General features: G+C 43.7%; 1 protein-coding gene across 4 annotated transcripts in view; it reads left to right on the forward strand.

The window, feature by feature from the left end:
- runx1t1 (RUNX1 partner transcriptional co-repressor 1) overlaps positions 1-24,592 on the forward strand; it is a 59,289-nt gene that overhangs the window by 15,589 nt on the left and 19,108 nt on the right. For all 4 annotated transcript variants that reach the window (XM_008306776.1, XM_008306778.1, XM_008306777.1 and 1 more), the window contains exons 2-4: positions 19,047-19,184; positions 21,710-21,951; positions 24,421-24,510. In XM_008306776.1, the coding sequence (XP_008304998.1) occupies positions 19,047-19,184; positions 21,710-21,951; positions 24,421-24,510 (470 nt within the window). The remainder of the gene's footprint in view (positions 1-19,046; positions 19,185-21,709; positions 21,952-24,420; positions 24,511-24,592) is intronic.

Consider the following 24,592-nt stretch of genomic DNA (forward strand, 5'->3'; position numbering starts at 1 on the left):
CCTGATGTTCCCTTTCCCCTTCTCTCAGCATCATGTAGCTCTGCCAGAATATCTGTTCATTTATCTTCCCATCTGTGTGTGTGTCTGTATATCAGTGTGCCAGTCTGTCACCGACTGTCTCTCTCCCTCTTTCGCTCTCTCATCCTTCTTCTCTTGATTCCCCCCACTTCTTTCTCTCTCTCTCTCTCTCTCTCTCTCTTCTACACTTTTGCCTCTTTGCCTGTGTCTCTCTGTTTTCCCTGTGTGCCTGCTAGAGAATCACTAATGGTCTCCACTGGGGTGTAAACTGTGTGAAGCTCTGTGTATTCCGTAGACACACACAGGCACTCATCACATTTAGACAGGGGTTAGTGTGCGACGAAGGCAGGAGAGAGGGGGACCAGCAGAACGAAGGCGAGACATGTCATGGGTGTCGCTCCGAACATCACCTCGTATTTACATACTTTTGCACCCCTCCCTTGCTTCCTTCGGTTCTTTCTTCCCCTCTGTATCATTAAAACCTGCTCATGTCAAGTGGCCAGAGGATGTCCCATGGGACTACAATGTGTGTGTGTGTGTGTGTGAGAGAAAGACGATTTTGTGTGTGTGTGCACCTCACTCCATCACCCTCGCTATTCAAGTGCACCTCATTGACTCATCATTGAGTTGGCCCTCCAAAGCCCTATTGAGTTTACCAAGTCTTCCACAAAAAAAGTCACTCCCATTCTTTCTTATAGAGCCCCCTCCCCTACACACACACACACACACACACACACACACACACACAGGATGGCTCCATTCCACACAAAACAGCCTTGATGCTCCATTGAAATCCCCTTAGCAAAACGTTTCTCTTCATCAGCATTGTGCGACTATTCAGTTTGTTAATGCGCCTGTTCGAAGAAAGACGTCTTTTTCTCTTTTTATTGTCTGATTTGAATTTGAGCACATATATTAACCCATGTATTGAGAATGAGTCCTTAATAGGCTGTATAGGGATGGGGGGGGGGGTTATAAAGAGGTAGAAGAGGACACTAAACAACGCCAAAAAAAAAGACTGAGTTCTATGTTGTGTTTGCTCCAAGCTTACTTAAAGCACACACTGTTGCAGCTTCTTTTTTGACAAGTTGGCTTGTTTAATTCTTGAATAAACTAAGCCCTTGATGCTCATTCACAGACACACTCACATAGAGAGAGAGAGAGTAATTTAACTCAGCATGACTCATATCCCATACAGTTGTAAATGTATTTGCAATGCCTCCAATGTATTTGTCCTTTTTTTTACAAAAGCGTTTCAGATGGCAGGAAATACAATTAATATAAACCGGTGAAATTATAGACATTACAAAATGTAGATCAATGCAAACAATCATCACTATTTGGCTGCTGTGTTTAGTTGTTTTTTTTTTTGGTTTTTTCGCAAAAGCTTTTGTTACTGTCAGGTGGATTATGTGTTTTGGCAAGCCTCTCGCTAAAGTATTTGTTTGGTTGCCTACGTCTGTTGCTGTTATTACATGTTTTTGTTGTGGATGAGATGGTGAAAGTGGGACTGATTCCAGGCAATCTGGGACAGAGGAGTGAGAACAAATGATCTGAAAAGAGGCTTCAGCATCCTGCAGCACTGCCGTTCCACACATATGAGATGATTTCAGTGGTGCTGTGAGCCAATACATCCTTATCAGGTGAAAAAAAAAAAAAAACAGCTCTGCTATACTGAATGATAGCTTGACTGGCATGGGCTGGTACCGGTGAGCATCGGCAGGTCTTCCTGGCACCGCTGTCGAAAAGAATCAATAACAGATCTCTGATTACAATAACTGGAAAGTGGGATATGAAGTTAAGCTCCCAACTGTTTATTGAATAAGCTAAATCCATCGTATCAATGTCTGCTTATGAAAGGAAATATGAGCTTAAAGAGACTACGCTTATGTGAATGTGAGTAATTTCAGGGGCCACAAGTCTCAGGGGGAGCGGTGCAGCTATTGCTGTTATTTATCAGCAGGCACACACACACACGTATATTCTCTTGCTCATCTGTCTCTATCTCCTCTCTCCCTCTCTCTGTCTTATTATGTTTCTTTTTCGCTCTTTCTCCCCTCCATTACTGGCATTTTAAGCAGCTCACTAGGGAACATGAGGCTTGTTGTCTTGCAATAATGTTAAGATGCTTTGTCTCTCATCCTCACTGTTGTGGGCACACACAGGATACACTCACACATGACGGGAGGTAAATGCAGTTAAAAGGAGGATCAGGGGAAATTTGGTGCCTTTTTTTTTTTTTTTAAATGTGTGTGTGTGTGTGTTTTCTACGCTTCCAAACCTGAGACATGCTGCATGAGACTGTGTGAATGTGTGTGTGTGTGTGTGTGTGGGTTTGCATGTGTGCAGATGCCTGCAAGCTGACAGGGAGCGAAAGCCCAGACATATGTTAATCAGATGTTGTGATGATGGCAGAGCAGAAGGAGAGAGCGAGAGAGAGCACTGGAGGGAGGAATGAGGGCTGAAAAGAAACGAGGAGCTTTTAGAAGACAGAGCGAGAGAGGAAAGAGAAATAGCAGCCACGGTGGAAGGAGAAGAAGAAGAAGAAGAAGAGGAGCAGAACAGAGAAAATGACAGGAAGTGGTGCAGTGATTCATTTTCTAACTGCAGAAAAAGAAACACTGCTGAGGATCGATCTATCCATTAGTTTAACTGAATGGAGCCCACACTATAAGTTTGAGGTCACTAAACAAAAACGGTAAATGCTTCCTGTAGGTACCGGATACATTAGCCGTACACAATATTGATGATTTTTTTTTTCTTTTCTCAGATATTAGTTTGGCATCGCTGCTCTGTTTCAACCCAGCAGCTACACGAGTATCCAACGAATGAAGAACAGAGTAATAGTTTAATATTAAAGCTGCTTTAATCATTATTTTAATACAAACACTGGATTAAATTACTGTGTGAGCATTCTCCCAGACTCTATAGTTTCCTCTGGCACTAAGGAACTTTTAAGCATTTCTTTCGACATCCTTTTGGTTTTATGATGATTTTCTATCGATTCATTTGTTGACCTAATAGTTGTTTCATCGAAATGACTAATTTTGCTTTAGCAGCTGCAAGGTCAAAATATATTGAAAAGTTCTCCCTACTAATGAATAGACTACGATGTTTTTATGCTTCTGGTCTCTTCAGGTGCCTTTTAAAACCTTGCAGTCTACAAACTACTGATTTGTTTTGTGATAATTTGAAGTACTTGCAAACTTTCCAAGCCCTTTGGAAACTTTCACAACTGGATCAAGTTGGACCAGCGACTGGATCATGAGTGTAGACAAGGAAACATTTGCGTCAACATACATGAGTTTAAACATACATCTTTTTAAAGCAACGGTGTTGACAGATTATCAGTGTCATCGAATATGTCGACAACAGCTTTATGGTACTGGTTCAGTCTCGCCGATGTCTTTAATGGCACATCCAGCCACAGGAAGCAGATGTCTTCACTGAACAAGCTATAGCTCACATTATCAGCCCAGACGTGAAGTCAGACAAAGATATCAGCTCGGTGGTGAATACAGTGGAGGTTTAAACCACTAAAGAGCCAAATAGTTTCCTCAGGAGTTAAATTGGAAGAGTATTGGACTTGTATTCATCAGGTGGATGCAAACGAAATACCACAAACAAAGCTAAGTGTGTGTAGATGGTCACAGTGATCCTTCATGAGCCTCCTGGATGAGACATGCAACATCTTCAGAACCTGAAGTTGAAATCTTAGGATTAAACAAACATTAATATTGGTCTGGATGTCTCAATAACTGCTAACAAGTCTGCTATATGGTTATAATATGTCAGTTTTTACAGCTTCTTTCCTTTGTCACCAAGTGGCAAAACAGCAGCGTTTCATATGTCTGGATTCAGAGGAATTGTTTGGTGATGATCGTCGTCCACACTGTGATAAATTTGCTTGTCAAAATCAGTAATTCTGTACAACGCAATTAAAACCCTGAAAAAAAAAATAGCATCACAAACTTTTGGTTTAATATGTGTGACAAGTCTTTTTCTCCTAATGTAATTAAAAAATCTACAGGATACATTTACATTATTTAGCATTTATTTTTGAACCATGAATTGATAATTAAATCTTTTTTTTCACACGGAGGCAAACATGAAGGTAGCACAGAGGCGGCAAAGTGAGAGGCTCGGGAAGCAGATAAGACAGAGAAAACGAGAGAAATAATTAGAGAGAGGGGGGAATCCAATAGGGAGAGGAGAGGAGAGGAGAGATGTGGGCCATTTCTACTCAAGAGAGTTCAGAGGGGGTCGGAGAAGCAGCAGACGGCTGCTCCAAATGGATTTTCCTTGTTTGTAATGAGGCTACTTCTTCCAGAGCATGTGGTGTGTTGTGGTGGGGGAGGGAGGGAGGGGAGGGGAGGGGAGTTTGGATGGAGAGAAGGACGGAGAGGAGGAAGAAGATGGTTGGAAGTTGTAGAGAGAGAAGGAAGACCAGGAGGAGGGAGGCAAGTGAAGGAGAAAGAGAGTAAGAATAATAGGAGTGGAATAGTGTTCAGTCATAGATCTTTCTGATGGTGTTGTGCAGTTGCCAGAGGGAGGGAGGGAGGGAGGAAGGGAGGGTGAGAGTAAATGGGGAGGAAGAAGTGGGGGGGGATGGTGGTGGGAGAAACAATCAGTTATTGCAGATAGCAGTGGCCAGTGAGAGGGAAAGAAATAAATGGAACACCGAATAAAACGAGAGAGGAGATTTGTGATTGAACATATTACAGCTGTTGTGCTGTACAGGAGGGAACAGAATGGCTTGGTGCTAATCCAGGAGTCAAGCTGTTAAACTGTAAGAGAATCAAAACATCAAGACGAACGGAGCAGCATCTGGAATGTGATACGTTCAATCCCACTAATGAGCTAATTTCATAAATCGCATGTAAAGTCCGGCAGAATGATACTAAGAGCAAAAAGAGAAGGACATGAGCTCCATGTAGAGCACTCGTGTCTTTCCTTGGCCTTCATTTTCAAACAGTGGTTCAGAGGGTTCAAATGAGAAACATATGAGAGAGAGCTTCACCCAAGGAAAAACTCTGGTAAAGACAGTGACCTGTTTTAGCTTTTCTTTGATGTGAATTCCACGGTGCTGTACTCATATTACCTTCCCACTTCTCCTCTCCTCCTCGTTTCTTTTTATTTCCTCTCCTCTTCACTTTTTTAAATTTAAACTGCTCTTGTCACTCCATTTCTTTCTCCGCGTTGGTTCGCACTCTTTTGTTCTCGTTTTCATCCCCCTCCGAAGAGGAACACTGTGTAATAAGACGGAGATGGATGTTTTTTTTCTTGTCTTGTCACGGCCTTACATTCACTTGTTCGGTATTTTTCTTACGTCTGATAGCTTTTCGGGGAAGTATTCAGGGCTGGCTTGTGTCGGCCGACTTTATATTCACCGCATACACGTGTTTTGCTTTGAGTAAAGCACTTAAGGACATTTGTTACGGTCCCTCATCTCATCTGTACATCTGATAGGGAGAAACCAGGCAAAACGAGGGAAACGGGTTTAGAGACACTCAGCGGACTCTCTGTCTCGCTCAATTCCAGGTAACCTGAAAAAAAGACCCGTCAAGCAAGGACACATCTTCATCTTATATGCCGTGATATAAAAAATACATGTTAAGTGTCAATGCACAGGTGGTCGTGACATAACTCGAGGATCTTTGGAAATTCATGCGATAAGATGAGAGAATGTGAGGGAAGGAGGAAAGGGACTGAGCGTTTATGAAAGCAAAAACAAGGGCAGAGAACGAAGCAGAGGGAGAAGTCAGAGGCAGCGCACAGATGGTGAGCTGTCAGCGGCCGGCTGTGCATGTGTGTGTGTGTGTATGTGTGTGTGTTCATACCATGCATATTTGTGGATGCTACATAAATGTGGAGTGCATGTCTGCCCTTGCTTTCTTGTGTGCATCCATGCATGTGTGTGTGTCTGTGCCCTCTGAGCTGAGGAGAGGTACTGTACGTGCGCAGAGCTGTTCTTCCCAGATGGCACTGGCAAACAGACACTGCAAGGCTGGCAGAGTTGGCACGGCTACCCAGTGCACAGTTGGCACTGCCAGCCACCATGCTTTCCCCTATGTACCGGGGCGAGAGTACCTGCTGCCAGCCGCCTAAGCTCATTGACAGACTGGCAGGCTGTCTAGCTACTGACTTACTCTGCTGGTAAACTTTCTCTGTCTCGGTTTGATCCTAAGAGAGCATCCTTTGACCCTAAACGAATGAGAAGCCCCACTTCATGAATCCACAGCCGCAGCCGACGAGAAGAACGTCGAGGCGCCATCGGATCGCCTGTCACAGCGGTCCACGTCATACCTTGAGCATTTGAAGCTGTTTCAACTGCACACAGCTGCATTGTAATTAATGCTGTTGACTCTATTGTTTCAGCCAGAGCTTTTATGTCGTGTCTTATGTCAATTTCATTGTCGAATCACTACACAGTGATGTGTCTTAACACACTGCTATGATCATGCTGATCTATAGGCCTCTGCTGGCAGGTTGCCAGCACTGGAGGCTTTCCAGCCGAACGCCTTGATGTTTTCGCTCCGTGTTGCGGAGAAAACAAGCAGAAACATACAACGCTGAATAGCTACCACGGATAAAGGGCCGAACGAACGCGAGGCGCTTGCGTGTCTCTGTGTGGCAGATGCGCAGGAATGCATATGTCTGTCTGCGTGTGGGCTTTGGTGATGCAGGAGTGTCGGTGACGGTGGACTTTATATTTCACATGCCATAAACAGGAAGTGTAAACTAAGCACAGATGTGTGTGTGTGTGTGTGTGTGTGTGTGTGTGTGTGCGTGTGCGTGTAGCTGCAATCCTCTGTTGTGTGTGTGACTCTAAAAGTGTGTGTCCCTCTGAGGAAGCAGCTGTGCAAGCGGCGGCGTGTGCCAGGTCGGGAACACTTAAGCAGAACCAAGACACTCTGCGTGTGTGTGTGTGTTTGCGTGTGTGTGTGTGCGCGCGCTGGTGTCTGCATGTGCGTCTCTATTCAGAAGCATATGTGTGCGCGCGTGTCAGAGCGTGCATGCGTTTGTGTTCTTGTGTGTGTGCAGGAGGAGGGAGGGACGGTGGTGGTGGAGGAGGAGGTGGGGAATTTGGCCACCCATCTGTGCGAGGCTATTTCGCTACTGTTTCTGCAGGCACACACACACACACACACACACCGTCACACACACACAAACACACAAGCAGAGCACTGTGCCAGGCAAGCTGTTCACTAGCTGGCGCTGGCAACGCTCCAGAGAGAGTGGTGGCATCCATCTGTAGCACTGGAGAGCGGTTAGGCTGTGTATCCGAGTTTGTGCTCCGTGTGTGTCTGTGTGTGTGTGTGTATTTGTGTTGCAGAGAAACAAAACAATAGGACTGTGGTGATGATGCTATCAGTAGTATCAGTAGTGGGTGTGGGGACAGAGTTCAGAGCTGTGCTGCCTGAAAAGCTGCTGCTGTTTGATGGACAGTGGGAGGTGGATGTGGGGAGGACAGTGATCTGAAGCGCCTCCTGCAGAACAAAGACTGCAACATGTGATGGTTCTACCCACACAGTCCACATAATTGAAGGCATTGTCACAAATACACAGCTGCTGCATTTATGAATAAAAGGGAAAAGTAGTATTACATATGGAATATACAGTGTGTGGTATTTCACTGTCATGTCTGATGTTACTGTAATACAGCCAGTATGACATCTTACCTTTACAGTCCAGTCTTATGTTAGCTTACTTGTTTTTATTTTTTTAGTAATGCATCATACTTATCGTCTTATCATCTACTTAGCATCTAATTTTCTCATCTTATTGCTTTTTGAATTCTTCTTTGCTGAGTTTCCTTCAGGATGAATGAAGTCTTATCTCATTTCTTATCTTGAACTATAACAATACACAGAGTATGTTTATGTTGTGTATGTTTTTAACTGCTACAAAAAATGTTTTTTTTGTTGAATTTTAGGTTTAAATTGATTTTCTATTCCAATATTTGCTATGCTTTGTGCTGAAAGAGGGTTAGTTTTATTGCCGCTAACAGGGTCCTATTTCAATGAGGATGGCTCAAAAAGTGCCTAATTTAAGAGAAAAGTGATGAGAAATCTGAAAAGCTGCTGATTGCTGTATCTCTAAGATGTTGTGAAAAGTTAAATCACAGAATTCAGCAGCAAATCCTGTTTTTGTAGCATGATTTCTTTCATTATTTATTGAGTTCAGCAAATTTTTAGCATTTAAATTTAGTGCAGATACAGTTTAGTGTTGTTATTGTTGCTATTATAATACCAACACAGGGCCGCAAGGTGGAGCGGTGATTAGCACTGTTGCCTCGCAGCTAGAAGGTCGCTGATTTGCATCCTGGTGAGGACACCGGGGATCTTTCTGTGTGGAGTTTGCATGTTCTCCCCGTGCAGCGTGGGTTCTCTCTGGGTTCTCCAGCTTCCTCCCACAGTCCAATAACATGATGAGAGTAATTGGTGATTCTAAATTGTCTGTAGGTGTGAATGTGAGTGTGCTTGGTTGTCTGTCTCTAAGTGTAGTCCTGTGATAGACTGGTGACCTGTCCAGGGTGTCCCCCTCAGCTGGGATAGACTCCAGCCCCCCAAGACTCTAGTGAGGATTAAGCAGTGTATAGATAATGGATGGATGGATGGAATACCAACACAAGGATGTGGCAGTTGTGTACTAACTGCAAGTCTGTCAGTGTTGTTTCAGAGGTCAGTGCACGTCCAAACTTTGTTGTGAAAATGGTATTCTCGCTCAGCTCCTTTCTTCTTGTCAGCGGACTCAGATGGCTGCAGCTGACAGGGAGGTGAGACAGTGAAAGGTGAAGCGATGAGAGTGAAGAGAAAAAGAGGAAGTGCTTGGATGAAAGGGAAACAAAGAGACATCACTGACCTGGGATGGGTGGTGGTGGTGGTGGTACTGACTGTGTGTGTGTGTGCTTTAATGTGAGCAGAGCCCATCCCTCTGCCTCCTTCGCCTCCAGCCAGACTCTGCTCTCAGCCATTAGCCATTAGCAAACCACGGTCACCATGTCACACACACAATGTAGGCCTGGAAATGCCCTGCTCTGAGGTCTCGCCAACCCGCCGCTCTCCGGCTCCCTGCTCACCAGATGTGACTAAGGCCCCGTTTTAAAACATCTTCTCCTGCAGGGCAAAGCAGGGAGTGGAGAGGGACCGTAAAAGCGAACAGGGAGTAGCGGTTTTCAGAGAAGGGGCGGTTAGGGGTAAAGGCTTTTTTTTTTTTTCTCTCTTTCTGTTTTGCAAATCTGGTTCTGTTTAGCAGGGCCCTGGAACACATTTCATAAATTGCAGACATATTTTTTCGGAGCGGTTTTGGGGAAGATAGTTAACCGGCAGTAATTTCCAACACATGGCAGCCGTCATGTGATATTCTGAAAACACCAGGCAGACGAGCTTGTTCCCTCCCCGGCCTCCCCCCCAACCCCTCCACCCAGGAGCCCTGCCTCCCTTACTGTTAGCCTCTGCCCTCTTCTTTTTTCGTTGCTCGTCCTCTGCCTCTCGCATTTGATTTCCCCATCTGTCTCTCATAGGCGCTTAATGTTATCTCTTGTTTTCAGGCCCTTTCTTCAGCATCCTCACCTCCCCTTTTCCCTTCTTTCTAGAACTCTGTTTTCCACATCTGTTTCGAGCCTTCGTCCTTTCATCCCTGTCTGTTTTCCTACACACAATAACTGCACTCTCACTCAGCCTTCACTGTATATCACTCCATCCATCCACCCCCTCATCCATCCTCCCTCTCGCTCCGTGCCTCCGTCTTCTTTCCACATAGTAAAAGATAACTGTCATGTAAAACACGAGGGCCTTTACTGTCTGTTGAAAATTGATTTCGCTCCTGTGGACAGGGATATGATTCCTTTTAGCATGGACACACACAGATACAAATTGGGTTCCGTCTAGCTCGAGGGAAAATAAAAAGGAAAAGGATACAAGTCGCCACTTGGGCATGCGTGTGCATCGGCGTGTGTCGGTGTGTTTGTGTTCAGAGATCGAGTGGTTGAATCAGTGATTTTAAATTGCACTTGCGCTACAAAATAAAGGTCAAGCAGTTCATAGAGGGTTTGTGTATGTATGTGTGGCGTCTCACTGCGACGCTGGCAACAAGAGAAGCATTGTGTTCACAGACGTACGAATGCAAAAAAATACACCACCTACAATGGGATTGGCATAGTGAGGTTGTTTTTCAGCGTTATTATCCAAAATATACAGCAAAAAATATTAATCCTCAGCCACACAAATAGAAGAACAGATTTCAAAAAAAGGCAGGAACCCTCTGACTGTGTGTGAAGCTCAAGAAAGCGAAGTCATGTGTCATCAGCTTTAGGATGTGTGTTGACAGTTTTGTGTGAGTCCTCTGCTGGCGTCGACTCTCGCCCGGGAAAGCATACAGACCCATTTGGACTCACTCTGCTCTGTGTCAGCATGGCATCAGAAATGAACCAAACTGTGTACAGAAAGCAATTTTCAATAGGCCGGCTTCCATGAAATGGCAAAAACGCGGATCAAAGAGGCCTACGTCTGACGTCTATGGGTCTATTCATCGCACTAAAGCTACATTGACGTCATTATTTCAGCATCGTGTTGGTAATGAAAATGACAGACCAGCTTTATGTAAATAAACAATGCCTTTATAGAGGTAGAGTTATATATGTTGAGCCCCGCTTGGCCCAGCTGTGGAAGAATGTCACATTGCAATATCATTTCTATTCCTACTACAACTATAAAATACAGCATTACAGATCTAAGTTTGGACAAATCTTGGATCGCTACATAAATGGTTGTCAACTGTGGGACACATTACCAAAAACATCTAATTAATTACAGATATAAAATCTGGCTAACAGCTAACCAGAGCTGTAAAGTCGTTTCTATGCATCACAATTCATGTATTTTGTATTCATGTATTTTGGCTTTCTGAGAATGGAAGCTTTATATGTAAAAGCCAAACGAGGGAGAGGGGCTAAGGATTAGGAAACGCTCTAAACTCTCAGTTTCATGCTCTGTATTGGAGCTGTGTTCCTCCTGCATTCGTATTCAAAGGTAAATCTCTCTGCCTCGCTCTTTGTCATGCTGCACCTGATGTTTTCTTTACCTCTCGCTGACCCGTTCCTTTCCTTCCTGCTCCATCTTGCTGCATTGGTATTTTCTGTCACCCCTTTTTTTTTTCTTTTTTTTTCTCCCTTTCTCTGTCTTCTCTTTTACAAGATCCTGTAGTTCAATTTTGCCTGGCAACAAGATGTGGCAGGAGCAGGTTCGATTCGAGAGGATGCATAACGGGCACTGTGAATCATTTTTATTGTTCCTTAACACTTGCTTCCTCTCTCTCTGCAAGAGAGACTTTATTTCAACAGATGGGTAAAACAGACATTACTATAAATCTATTTTTTAAAAAAGCACGAGGGCTTCTAATGTTATAGACCACATATGTTTTATTGTCCAGCGTGTGCGCGTGTGCGTCGTCGTCGGAGGTGTTTTGCGCGTGTTTAGTTCGCGTGTTTTTATTGTTGGTGTGCAAATGCGCACGTATGTGGTGTGTTAATGTTTGTGCGGCGGAACAGATGGTGTTCAGACCTTTGTGTGCAATTGAGAAATCTCCTTATGTTACACTGAGAGAAAAAATACAGATATGGTGGGAGATGGAGAAGGCTGTCAGAAGCAGATCTGTTTGCAAAGCTCTTGTGCTGTATTGTACCACCACTTTTTCACTGTTATACTCATATTATACTCTACAGTCTATGTTTATGTGGCACTGGGGCAAGGTAGTCATAAATGAAGCAGGCTTGAATCATTTAGTATAATGGTAAAGGTTAATGGTGTTTAATTCTTATATTATCAATCGCTATACAGCGTTATTTCATGTCAAATAGGATGAATATAATGCAATTCAGGTTTCTCATGATATAAAAAAAATCCTCCACAAGCAAACACAGGAACCATTGTGCAGCAGAGACCCCAGCCTTCCTAGAGAGCCATATTTCAGTTAACCAAATCCCCACATGTGGTATATTTCAACACTAGGACTTGGTGGTTAAAGAAGAAATAAATAATGACATTCAGATTAGTGGATGCCATTAAACTCTTAAACTGCTCCACCAGGTGGCCAGTCAGGACAACATTAGGAGTTTGTTTTTTTTACTATGTCATATTAATAACTATCTGAGCCCCCGTTTCCGATTCATTTGAAAAATAACCGGTAGAAGTTGTTGGAAACACATGAGAGCAACATTTTGAAGGAAAAAGAGAAAATCAGTTTCATTCATGACAAGAGCTCAACAAACTTGTAAGTGTAATAATTTACTGATTTCTTGTTAGCAAAAAATAAATAAATTTGGGGGGGAAGCAAATGGAAACCGCAGCAAAGTCCTTGCATCATTTACCGCAATGTTGCCGGGAGACGAGAGGAAGCAGCAGCCACCGGTGAACTTTTAGGAACAACGTGCGATCTCAAGTGAGAATGAGTGCAGACTGGAAGCAAAGACGGGCGGGACAGACGTGATGGAAATGAGAGGAGAGACGGAACAACAGAGGAAGGGAGGAGCAAGAATAAGAAAGAGAAAAGGGAAGAACCTGGTGGTGGTACTGCTCTCCTCTGCATCTGCTGGGGGGGTAGAGAGAGACGAATAAGACGATGGAAATCAGATCTGTGCATGTGTGTGTGTGTGTGTGTGTGAGAGAAAGAGTTGTGTTGTTTTTCTAGCAATGCGTGCACACATCCTTGCAGTGTGTCCGTGTATGTATTTGTGTTTTTGTGGTTTGCGGTAGGGCGTTGCATCCATACATCTTCTTGACAAGCGGGTGGAGTTTGATGGGACATGCTCTGCATACTGCTCCATCTGGATGTGAGTGTGTGTGTGTGTGTGTGTGTGTGTGTGTGTGCGCGCTACTGCACTTGCATACAGATAGATTTCGCTTGTTTCTCTTTGCACTCCGTCTGAATCTCAATCATCCCACCTGTCCCTCAGCAGTGTTCTTTAACACATCTGTCCCTCCGTTGTTATCTCCCTCCTGCGTCGGTGTGTCTCTCTCCACATCTGCACCCAGCGCACACAGCAGAACCACCACAAGCCACTATCACACCATCGCAGTATCGCTTCATCTCTTCCATTACCCATGTGCCCCGCTCCCTATTTTCACACATCATTGTGCGCCGGTGTGTATGTGTGTATATGTTGGCATAACACACCTGGAGGCTCCGTCCTGCAATGCCATGTTGTGGACATTAGAGCTCGATTCACAGGCCTCCTTCAGCGCCTCACAGGTTTTTTTTACCTCGACACCTCCCTATCGATGTTGCGCACCGGCGGCATTATGCACGTCTGGATTACGCGGTTGCCTGCGCGTTCGAGGCACAAGTGGGTCAGTCTATATGCATTTTCCCATTTAACTCCGTAATGATGGTATCTTATGTCTGACTAATACAATCTTGCGCTCGCACAGGCACCAGCGCACCGTAAATTGTTTATGTCACAGCCGCCAACTCTCGAAAATTCACCCAGCGTGATTGAAATCCATTGTCGTTTTGAAGAATGGGATTTGCCTGTGTGAAGTACTCTCGAGTGGCATATTACCGCCACTGTTATCACATCATTTTCTGGGTCTCCAACGGTACAGTCGCGGCGCGCACATACACATATGCAAACGCGCACGTATACACACGGAGGCAATTCTAGCTTATGAAGTGTGTAATGGAGATTGTTTGACTCTATCTCCTGATGATAGACTTTGAAGTCATTGTAGCCTCTAAGAGTAATCTAAAATATCAAGGTTAGGCAATGTTGTCCTCGTTCCACAAGGTGATTTGAATATAAAATGACCTCCTAGCTTTGTGCGTGATGATGAAATGTATATGGTTTTGATATAACATTGCATTTTTTTTTTTTTTGCCTTGAGTTGTGGGTTAGCAAAGTCCTCTCTGTAACATATTGAACTGTTTCTCAGGGACCACGTTCCTTCTAGATATCGTTCATTGCAACAACCTTGTTTTAGGCGAGTGATGTAACTTGCATGTAACCTTAGAAAAGGCATGTATCACAAGTCAGCGGGGGGATAAAATCTCCTTTCTTTGAGCTCGGCTGAAAGAGGGTACGAGCGAGCGAGGGGTTGGGGGTTGGGAGGGGGGGAGAAAGGCGAAGAAAGGGAGAATAAAAAAAGAAAAGCAAGAGAGAGAGATTTTGCAAACACTGAGGATCACGTAATCACGGACGATGCAAACGGGTGATGTAAGTGTGAAGACATCCCTGTGAGTGGCAGGTAGTTGTCCAGGGTTCTGCCTCATTTCTAGGATCGATTAAAGAAGTTACAAACCCGGGCGAGTCAACTTTTGCTTTGTTATTTTAACAGGGAGCCGTGGTGAAGGAGATATGTGGAGGGCTTGCATGTTTAAATTCCTGTTTTATTCTGAGTAGAGCCTAAAATAGGATGATTGACACCAGTGATTATAGGATGAGTCAAAAGAAAAATCTGAGGGGTCACAAAACAAAAAAAAAAAATTGTGGCTTTGTGGCAATGTGTGTCCAAATTGTTCCAAAAGCTTCTACCAGCAGATTTCTCTCAACACGCATTGCAACAGTGCTTGTGCTATCAGTGTAATCCTGACAAATACATGCTCAGTCCTTGTGGGAGCTTATAATTCAGTCAGATATCAGCCTAATTACCTGCGACACATTCAATATGATAGCCGGGTAACAATATGCACATAATGAGACACCACCGCAGCCCCGATATTCTCCTGGGTTTTAATCTCATTCGAGCCACCTGTACGACAAACATTTGCACTAACACCTCCTTTATGAAGCTTTACATTAAACCGTGCATGAAGTGGCTGTCGCGAGACATTAATCGCTGTCATCCGTAGGCCTGATCGATAGATTTGGCACCTGCGCCTGAGAGAGAATCAACACGCGCTGAAGAGACTTTTCCCACTCCTTCGTAGCTAATTGCTGCCTCTTCAACAACTGTTTTCATCCTCTTCAATCCATTAATTCCTGGACAACGGCACTTCTGAGAAGTCGTAAAGCGAGTTAGGCAAAGTCAAAGCACTCATCACCCCTTTCCATTAAAGCTCCGCGCATCAATACCTGTCCGGTCCTGGAACACCGTCGGCCGGCCGCAGGTCTGCTGCAATACGCGACTGGCAGCGCAGTAACCGGGCTAATAAACGGACAGTAGATGTACGTTCAGCAATTACCTTTTAACAGATGTATTAGACCGGAGGAGAGGCCCAACTTTTCAAGGTTGTTTAAGGGTGCTTTTTTTTTTTTTTTTTTTTCTGAGCTGCATAATGCATGAGATAGTGCGCACTCCCTATTGTTCAACCTTGCTCCGCTGCAGTAATAAAATGAGCGCTTGTCTGATTGTTTGTCTGCACATATGCTTCCTTTATTCTAAAATATACATGCCATATTTGCTCATGAAAATGGATGGCGCCCAGGCATATGCTGTGATTTGTTTTTCTATAACGTGCTTGAGTTGTAAGATGTATTTTTATTTTTCCCCAAAACTGGGTAAATTACCTTGTAGAGGGAGAATTGCCATTGATTCAAGTGGCACAGCGATCGCAGAGTGAATGGTTGGATGCAGCCCTTGTTGGTTAGTATGAAGCCATTGATTTCTTTTTTTTTTGTCCTGCTTATGTGCTTTGCAGTGGTCTCAATCAAATTAGAAACAGAGACGATGCTGTTTATAAATCACATAGTTTTGTGTGTGTGTGTGTCGTGATGAATGTGTACGTGGACTTCACACTAATTCATTCTTTATCCTTCATCTTCTTTACCTGAGGGACGGCAGATGAGTTTCGAATGCTTTCAGGGTTTGTTTCTCTCATCTCCATCCTGACGACTACCATCCAGTCATAACACTGACCCAGGTGTTATTCCCCAATTACAACCTGTAGCCAAGCTCATCTTTTCACACCGCCACAGGGCCCACACTCCCATGAAGGTGGATTTTTCAAGTCTGGATTTTTTGTGCTTTTTTCTCTCCTTCATGTTTATTTCACACTAAGCTTTAAAAAAAAACTTTTAAGCAATTCTGAAAAGCTGTATAAATTTACAACAGACATTTTTTTCTGTACTTTTTAAATGAGTAAAAACCTCAAAGGAAAATGCTCCAGTCTTTGTTGTAAAAAAATAAATAAATTAGATTCTTTTTGGGACTACCAGAAGTCAGCATCTGATTTTTAGCTGCATTGTGGTGATGTCCATTTTCCTATCTAGTCCCAAAGATTAGAGTAATTATATCATGACTTGGAGCCTAATTTGACGCCCTTCTACGTAACCACTAAAGATCAAGTGAACCGGGCCAGAAATGACCACGCAATTAGAAAAGGCAACATACAGAACTATGGAAAGCATGAGCTCAAAGATCCATTGAAACGGGATAAGCACAACCATGTGTGATACGGTGACTGTGCTCTATTTAATTAAGGCTTGTTACGTACATACATGTAAAGTCTTTGTGTTTGACTGGAGAATGATGAATTGCCCTGGGTCCTGTCACCCGGTCGTCTTTTTTAACGACCTTGTATTTTCATAGATCATATTTTAGGCAGGCACACAGGATATGATAGCTGGCAGCCAGAGGTAAGACTATATGTTTCCACTCGCCATTCTGCTATGTACTGAGTTTATAAAATAAATAGTCCAGGCTTTTTTTTTTTTTCTTTTTTTACTGTGGTGAAATTAGAGTAGTAAACCTTTCTCAGTCTAGCCAGGTTGGCAGGATGGAGGAAAAGTTTGTGTATGTGGGTGGAAAGAGAGAAAAAAAGAGAAGTTAGCAAATGTGAAGCACCATAAAGGTTTGGTTAGTTTTCTGACTCTTCTTTCACCTCCATTCCTCTGTTCTCTGCTTTCCTAATCACTCCGCTTTTCTTTTTTTTTTCCTCCACTAATCTCTACCTTACATCCATTCATACCGCTCTCTGCAATTCATCCCCCTCGTTTTTTCCCTCTTCGTTTCATGCCAATCCACCTTTGCCAAGCGAAAACTGTGTGAGACAATAATAAACTTGCATCCATAAATCCTTCTTTAAACTGTGTAACTGAGCAACACGTGAACATCTGATATCTCGTTAATCCTTAAAGGTTTTAGTCTCAAGGTTTCGATTGTGTTCCGTCTTGGTCTGCGTCTCCCACATCACCCCAAAAGTGACCCAGGGAGCGCCAGCGTGTTGTGAGATGGATAAATTCAACCTTTTCCAGTGATTTGTCAGTTTTATAGGACGCCTCGAGAGACAGCATAGTTAGAGAAGGACAGTCCTCCACGGGTAGCAGCAAGGAACTCCATGAATGGCAGTCAGTGAGTTCAGTTTGGTAGGACCTCTGGGTGCAGCGAGTAGGGTTTTTTTTTTTTTTTTAGACTTTTGCCTGTTTCTTTGAAAACTGCTTAAAGAAATTAATCCTCACTCCCTTGTATGTCACAGTACGGTAAACCTTTAAAGCCTTGAGAAGCTAATCATTACTGTTCCCAAACATGCTTCTGGTCACGACACTCTGAGGTGCAGCTGGTTTCTATATATATATATATATCTTGTATACCTCAATCTTGATTGCTTCTTTCAGCATGTAGGATGAAATGAAACTGCCCAAAACATTTAATCGGAAGTGGAGCTGTGGTGCGCCGCTTGGAATTTCAGTGACATCTCCATCTCTCACTTGCCTGCCTGCTAAAGCCAAGCTAGCGTGACTAAAATACTTAGTCACAGTGCACCTCGGCTGCAGCGAGGCATTGAGGCTCAGGCCTAGCTAACAGGCTTAAACTATCTTGTCTCTCTCTCACATCAGTATTTCTCTTTCATTTTACCTAAAGTCAATACTGTGGCACGGCGGATCCCAGCAGACCAACGCTAACATCTGTGTACGCTGCAGTGTATTTACTTTATACTTGAATATGCAAAAAAAAGTCGACGTGGAAAATTTGCAAATAAACATAGTTAGTCGTCGAGCGTAGGATTATGTAAATGCATGCATATTGATCAGGCGCCCACAAACGCACTCGATGGTCTTGGGGAAAATATGCATGACAGGGACCACCCTGTTTGTGGAACATGTATCCCCCACCACCCTGATTACAGAGCATGTGTGAGAGTGAAGCACACGCATCCACTCCATGATTACGGCAAATGTCACAGATAGCACTTCTGTTTCTCTTGCAGCTCCTCCTTTTCCTCTTCTCTCCTCTCCTTTTGTCTCCTCTCCGTCCACCCGTCTCCCTCTGTCTTCATTTTTTTTGATAATCTCCTTTTCACAATGTGCCACGGAGACATTCGATAACACACTGTTGACTCTGCGATAGGCTCGTTACTGCTTATACTCAGCGAGGTTGTGCGTCGCCTCTCTCGCACAATATGGGCTCGACCCTCGCGCCACTGCGAGACACTGATAATGTCTTGTTGTCGTTCTCACGCGTTGGATGTGGTCAGTTATCTGCCGAGCACAAAGCAACTGAATTAGGTGCAAATAGGCATATCAGGAGAGAAAATGTTTTCTTCTTGATAAGAAGTTTTATCCTGTGAGATTTCTTCAGAATAGTGCGAGTATGACGGCTGCTGTTTTGTCTGATGTCAGTTTGGTTGTGCTCCTTGTCCTGAGCAGATGTGAATATAGCATCCAGAGATACAAGCACTAAGGCAGAGAGAGTTTGTGTATTAGTTTCAGTGTAATGAGCACTGCAGTCATTAGCTGGGGGGGGGATGCTGTGTCGCTGTTGTGTACAGCGGGCTGCAGGATGGCACAGATGGTGGCGGCGGAATGAGACCCGGCCTCGCTGCAGATTTACACTCCTCTCTCAGGTGTCTGTCTGTGAATCTCTCCTCTCTCTCTCTCACTCTCATTTGACAGTCAGAACATATGCATCAGTGTCACAACACGAGGCAAGTGCCACATGCATACGATTCCAGATCTAGTCTGTCTGACATTTTGCTATCACATTCAATCCTGCTGGTTTGGTGTACAACTCGCCCTGAATTGTTGCTAATTGCACGTGTCTAACTTGCTGTGTTATTAAAATCTTTCCCTCTCCTTCTTTGTCTCTCTCCAGATCGCACTGGGAAGCGCTCCACCATGCCCGACTCACCTGCGGACGTCAAGACACAGTCCAGGTTGACCCCCCCTACTATGCCACCCCCACCCAGTACACAAGGAGCACCTCGTAACAGCTCCTACACACCCACCACATGTGAGTCAAGCCGGATGTTTGGTTCTGTGGCTATTGTAGCGTGAGACAGAGGATTGCACATTACCCCTTTCTGGTCACTGATTAACCTTGTAAAGCTTGAACCATGAAATAATTGCCGGAAAATTCCATTTTTTTGAAACTGGAGTGCATTGAACAAATAAAAAAAAACAAAGAAATTAATTAAACTTGCATATATGAGTTTAAATTTGTATCATTTCTGCTACATCCGGCATTTTTGGTGCATGAGTTACTGCTCCATGGTGGATTATCCCTGCACCGCATGTGTCTGAACATATACATCAGGTTATTCTGGAAAAAAAATGGCACACTGATGATGTAGAGGTCTCAAAAGCTCATATATCAAATATGATGGCGAGTTAAACGCCTAAAAACTCATCCTGATGCATCAAAATCATATATATATATATGCATTTTTTTTACAGTGAAAATTATTCCCTCTTGTCTTAAAGAGGCTTAAATGTAACTCTGCACTGTTGCCTCCTTAAGAATATGCAGATCTAAGAGGCCGTTAGGTGCAGCCCAAGCACACCAGCTCACCTACAGCTCTGCTCAAACAGCATAGAACTACTCTGTGCTACCTTATGGCAATATGAAGACACAGAAAGCCCCACCCTGCAAGTAGACAGGATTGATTCTTTAGGTTTGTTACCGATGAAACCCTGACTGTCTGAATCGTTGACTGCTTTTTTCCCCGATTAAATGTCTTCGAGCCTATAAAAAGACCACCATACGGACATGTCAACAAGGCTACAACAAGGCAACAACAAAAAATAGGCCCTGTCATATTTTTATAAAAGCGATTTTCATTGGAAACATTTGTTCTGTGTTGCAAAGTGAATGAAAGAGTTTAAACTTCCCCTATTAATGACAGCACAGCAATAGTCTATTGCTCATACCACCAGAGCTCTGTATGAAAGAGAATATCAGCACAGTTAATGTGTGGTAAATAATTCAACAACAATATGAGTTTATAATGTACTACACTTAAGATATAATGATCCGTTTTAACTTTGTTAAACAGATGTGATGTCGGGCCACATCATCACTAATTCACATTAAGTGACTCCTTTGTAAATATAAAGTTTGTTTGGTTTTGCTAAGTGGTTTTATTCCTTCAGCAGCATCTCAGGCCTCATGTTACCCTACGTAGAAATTAGAGTAAAAAGTGCATCTTTTACATGTGAGAGAAGAGACATACTGCAAAGACTCGAAATCATTTCAAGGTAATAGCAAGTAGACTCACCTCAACACACACATAAACAGAGTGGATACACATGAGCTCGCACATGAGAGGGGAGTCACAATATAGAAATAATAAAACCAAAAAAACTGTGGGGAAAAAAAAAAAAAAAAGGTGGTCGGGGAGGCGTCAGACCCTCCTTAACAAGTTGCACTGAGCCCTCTCCAAATTGCAGTCATTCCCAACAACTCTCCCAACAAGTTCATTAACGCCCCCGCTCACAAACTGTTGGAGCTTCGCCATGACGCGCACATAGCTTGTGACGAGCAAATTACACCCCGGTATTCACTCAGAAGTGCACACTTAACCACTTGCATGAAGAGCACTAGAATCAAAGAATCAGAGGCCCCGCGGTTCAGAATGCTCAGAGCACTCAAGTCTGTGTTAGCGGGGCTAGCTCTCCACAACAGAGGCATTATTTTCCTTCTTTTTCAATCGCGTACTCTCCCTTTCTTCTTCATTTCTGGTATTTCCTTTCTCCCTTTGTATCTGTCTGTCTCTCTCCGCTGCTCACACTCCACAATTAACGTCGGGGCTTCCGTGCAACGAGGGAGGAAAGGCCCGGCTCTCTCATTACACATGCCGAAGGTTTTAACAAAGCAGTATGCTTTGATTTCCATCCGACGTAATTGTTACCAGATGCAGTTTGAGTATCTCGTCTCTCTCCTCTCTTTACAGTGGCGGCTTTGGACGGCGGCCAGAGGGGGAGTGAGTGGATCGCTAGTCAAAACCTAATCTCATTAGAGAGAGAGCTTTATGCCGCCTTGTATCTCTTTGTACACCGACTCCCCCAACACGCACACAGACACACACTGCTCCGGTGCTCCGGCGCAACGGGGGGTCACACTGTCCCCGCTTGTTTAGACTGCAGGGAAGAAGGGAGGTGGGGGAAGGAGGTGGAGAGAGAGGCAGCATGTCTCCGAATGCAAAAATATGTTTTTTATGAGAGGATGCCGCGAAGGATCAAACAAGCCGCAGTGATTGGAAACAAATGTTGAGGATTGTGAATGTTTTTCGGGGGAATGTGCATCATTTTTAATCAGTGGTCAGGTCTCCAAGACGCTGACCTCTGTTGCTGCCTTTTTTGGGTACACTTTTAGGTCAGTTTGTGGTGATGTGTGTATATCAAGAGCACATGCATTCTGTTACAGTGATGCAATTTGTGCAGGAACTAAATGTACAAAAAAATGATGTTGGAAACAAAAGTTTAGGAAAGATTCCTGCTTTCTCTTAACAGTATTCTCTCTGTCCTTGTCTCACACAGTAACCAATGGCAGCAGCCACTCCCCAACAGCGCTCAACGGCGCTCCATCTCCTCCAAATGGCTACAGTAATGGTCCCAGCTCATCCTCCTCATCCTCTCTGGCCAACCAGCAGCTGCCGCCGGCCTGCGGCGCCCGGCAGCTCAGCAAGCTCAAGCGCTTCCTCACAACTCTACAGCAGTTTGGGAATGACATCTCACCTGAAATTGGCGAACGAGTCCGCACATTAGTGCTGGGCCTGGTGGTAAGTAGCTACCGTGTAAAAGAGCTGTAAGGGGGTCAGGGGGCTCCGAGGGTAACTCAGTTAGGAGGATATTTGAGAAGGATTCTTAGCATTTGTTCAGAATTCCTGAAGTAACAGATGGAAGAGGTTTAGGTAATCAGAAAAGGCTCACTAGTGTTGTTTTAGTGGTCACTCAGAGGTCAATTACCTTTTGCTGATACATGAAAAATGAGTTTCTTTCACTAGACGTGTGAATAAAAACCTTCTTCTTCACTGTAACACATCAGTGACATGCGATTGGGAGACTACCATCTGAATACACTCGATCCTCCACAGATTTAGCCGTACTATGTTTATTTCAACTAAAACATACAACATAAAAATCCCGGCGATAAGGATTAGAGCTGTTATTCTGTCAAACTGATGTAATCACTGAGGTTGTGCAGGTGTCTGACAACCCAACATGACTCAGCCAGTCGCACATTAAAGCCATATTTATTTATTTAGCTAATAAGTAGATGTAATTGCAATCAAATGATCATTCCAGCTTTAAGAGGATGCACAAATTAAAGCATAATCACACTTCTAACCCAAATTAAGATCCGGCAAATACAGGGAATAAAACAGCGGATGATATTCAACATCTAAATTAGAATTTGACTGGATTTATTAATATGGTGCATAAACAACGTGTATGAAAAGACTGACACGACTGCTGAGGCTTTGAAAATGTGAAGTTGCAGCATTCGGAAAAAAAGCGTCTTCTTCACCCAAAAATGTCTTGAGTTTCTGATGCTCCAAAATACAAATCAAGCCCGCAAGCATAAAAATTCATTTATCCAACAGAGATTTGATAAGACAGATGTGTTCTCCCATTTTAGCTGACACGGTTATATCAAGGCTGTATCACCGAAAGCAATTGGTTTTAAAATACATGTGCAAATCTGAAGATTTACCACACGTCTGTGTGATCTGAGAAGATTTGAGCTTAACGAGCAGGGGAATACAGAAATAGTGATTGAATGTTGTGCAGAAAAGGAGGAGGAGGAGGCGGAGGAGATGGAGGGAGGAATTTTTTTAATTAGCCACATAGAGCATAACCTCCTTTTGGCTTCACTATGTTTATTTTTCTCACCGTCTGCATATGCACATGCCTCTCCTGTGTCCTTTTGGCTCGCACACCTCCCCGCCATATCTCTGTCTTCCTCTCTCGCTCGCTGTCTCTCTGTCCCTCCCCCTGCCTTATTGAAAAGAGTGACACCGTTAATTAGCTAGTTGTGTGCTGGGGAGAGGGAGAGCGGGAGACTCGGGAGGTTTCACTAGCTGTCAAGAACAGCCCCTACGCAATCTGGGCGAACAGATGTAAGACTGAATGTAACAAAATTCAGGTCTGGGAAATAACACTGAGAGTGTGGGGAGGAAAAATAATATCTGCTGCCTTTTTTTTTTTTTTTATGTTCTCTGTCTCGCTTGATTTTTTTTTTTTCCTCCTTGTTTGTGCGTTTGTTTTTTTCTGGTTTATGGCAGGATTCTTCAACCATGTGCATCTCTTTCTCCCCCCCTTGCATCTTGGGAGCATTTCAGGTTAAAAATTAAAAATAGCGTCACCGCTGTCTTGTCTGCCATTAATGTTTGCTGCAGGAAACCAAAGACAGACTTTCATTTGGGGTTTGCAGAAACATACCAGCCTCCTCTCTCTCTTTTTTTTTTTTTTGCCTTGTCCACCCCACGCTGGTCACCTTGGTCTTATCTGGTGTGTGAAAAGAGGCAGACAGTTATTGGGTTGGCACTGATGGAGAGAGGTAGCACAGGAGCGGAGCATTATGGCACCTCGTTGATAGGCTGGTGCACCGTGTTGATAAGGACAAGGATGCAAGGCATGCACGCGTGCACAAAAGAGGGGCTTGGTGCGAACATCCAAATGAATGTCCGACTGATGGAAACAAAGAAAAGGCAATTAAGAGGCAAAAATGCGTCCCCTGTGATATTGTAGGAGGCTTCACAACATCCTGAACAAAAACTGCAAGATGCGTTATTATTTTGTTCGGCATAAATTAGGGAACGCCACGCATAAATTAACTCATCTTTAGTCACGTCACAGATGTCTAAAATGTAGATTATGGGCATTGTTTTGCAGCCTTTACTGATAATAATGAGCTGATGTGTGTAGATAAACTGTTTTTTCAACTGGCCAATCGTTTAAAACGTCCACTACAAAGTGCATTTTCCCTCACGCAGCATATTTTTTGATGACTCCTATGTGCACGTTTGTTTTGTTAATTGAAGTCGATGTGTCCTTTTTTTTTTCCCCCTCCCTCTCTCTGTGGCTCTTTTCACTGTGGCCTGCCCATATGCTTCCTATTACAAAACCCAAAACACTCACTCCAGGCCAGGATATAGCTTAGCTTCCAATAAGTAATATTATCACTTAATGCCTTCCACATGGATTCATGTGTTTTCTTTCTGTCTCCCTCTCTCTCTCTCCTCCAGAATTCCACGCTAACCATCGAAGAATTTCACTCCAAGCTCCAAGAAGCCACCAACTTCCCTCTGCGACCTTTTGTCATCCCCTTTCTGAAGGTAGATATTTGAACATACGATTACTACAAAGGAGCTGCTGCCTGTTTGTCTGATCTGGAAAGCATTTATCCAGCCCAGATCC

The sequence above is a fragment of the Stegastes partitus genome, unplaced genomic scaffold, assembly GCF_000690725.1.
Source record: "Stegastes partitus isolate 25-593 unplaced genomic scaffold, Stegastes_partitus-1.0.2 Scaffold46, whole genome shotgun sequence".
Classification (NCBI taxonomy): Eukaryota; Metazoa; Chordata; class Actinopteri; family Pomacentridae; genus Stegastes; species Stegastes partitus.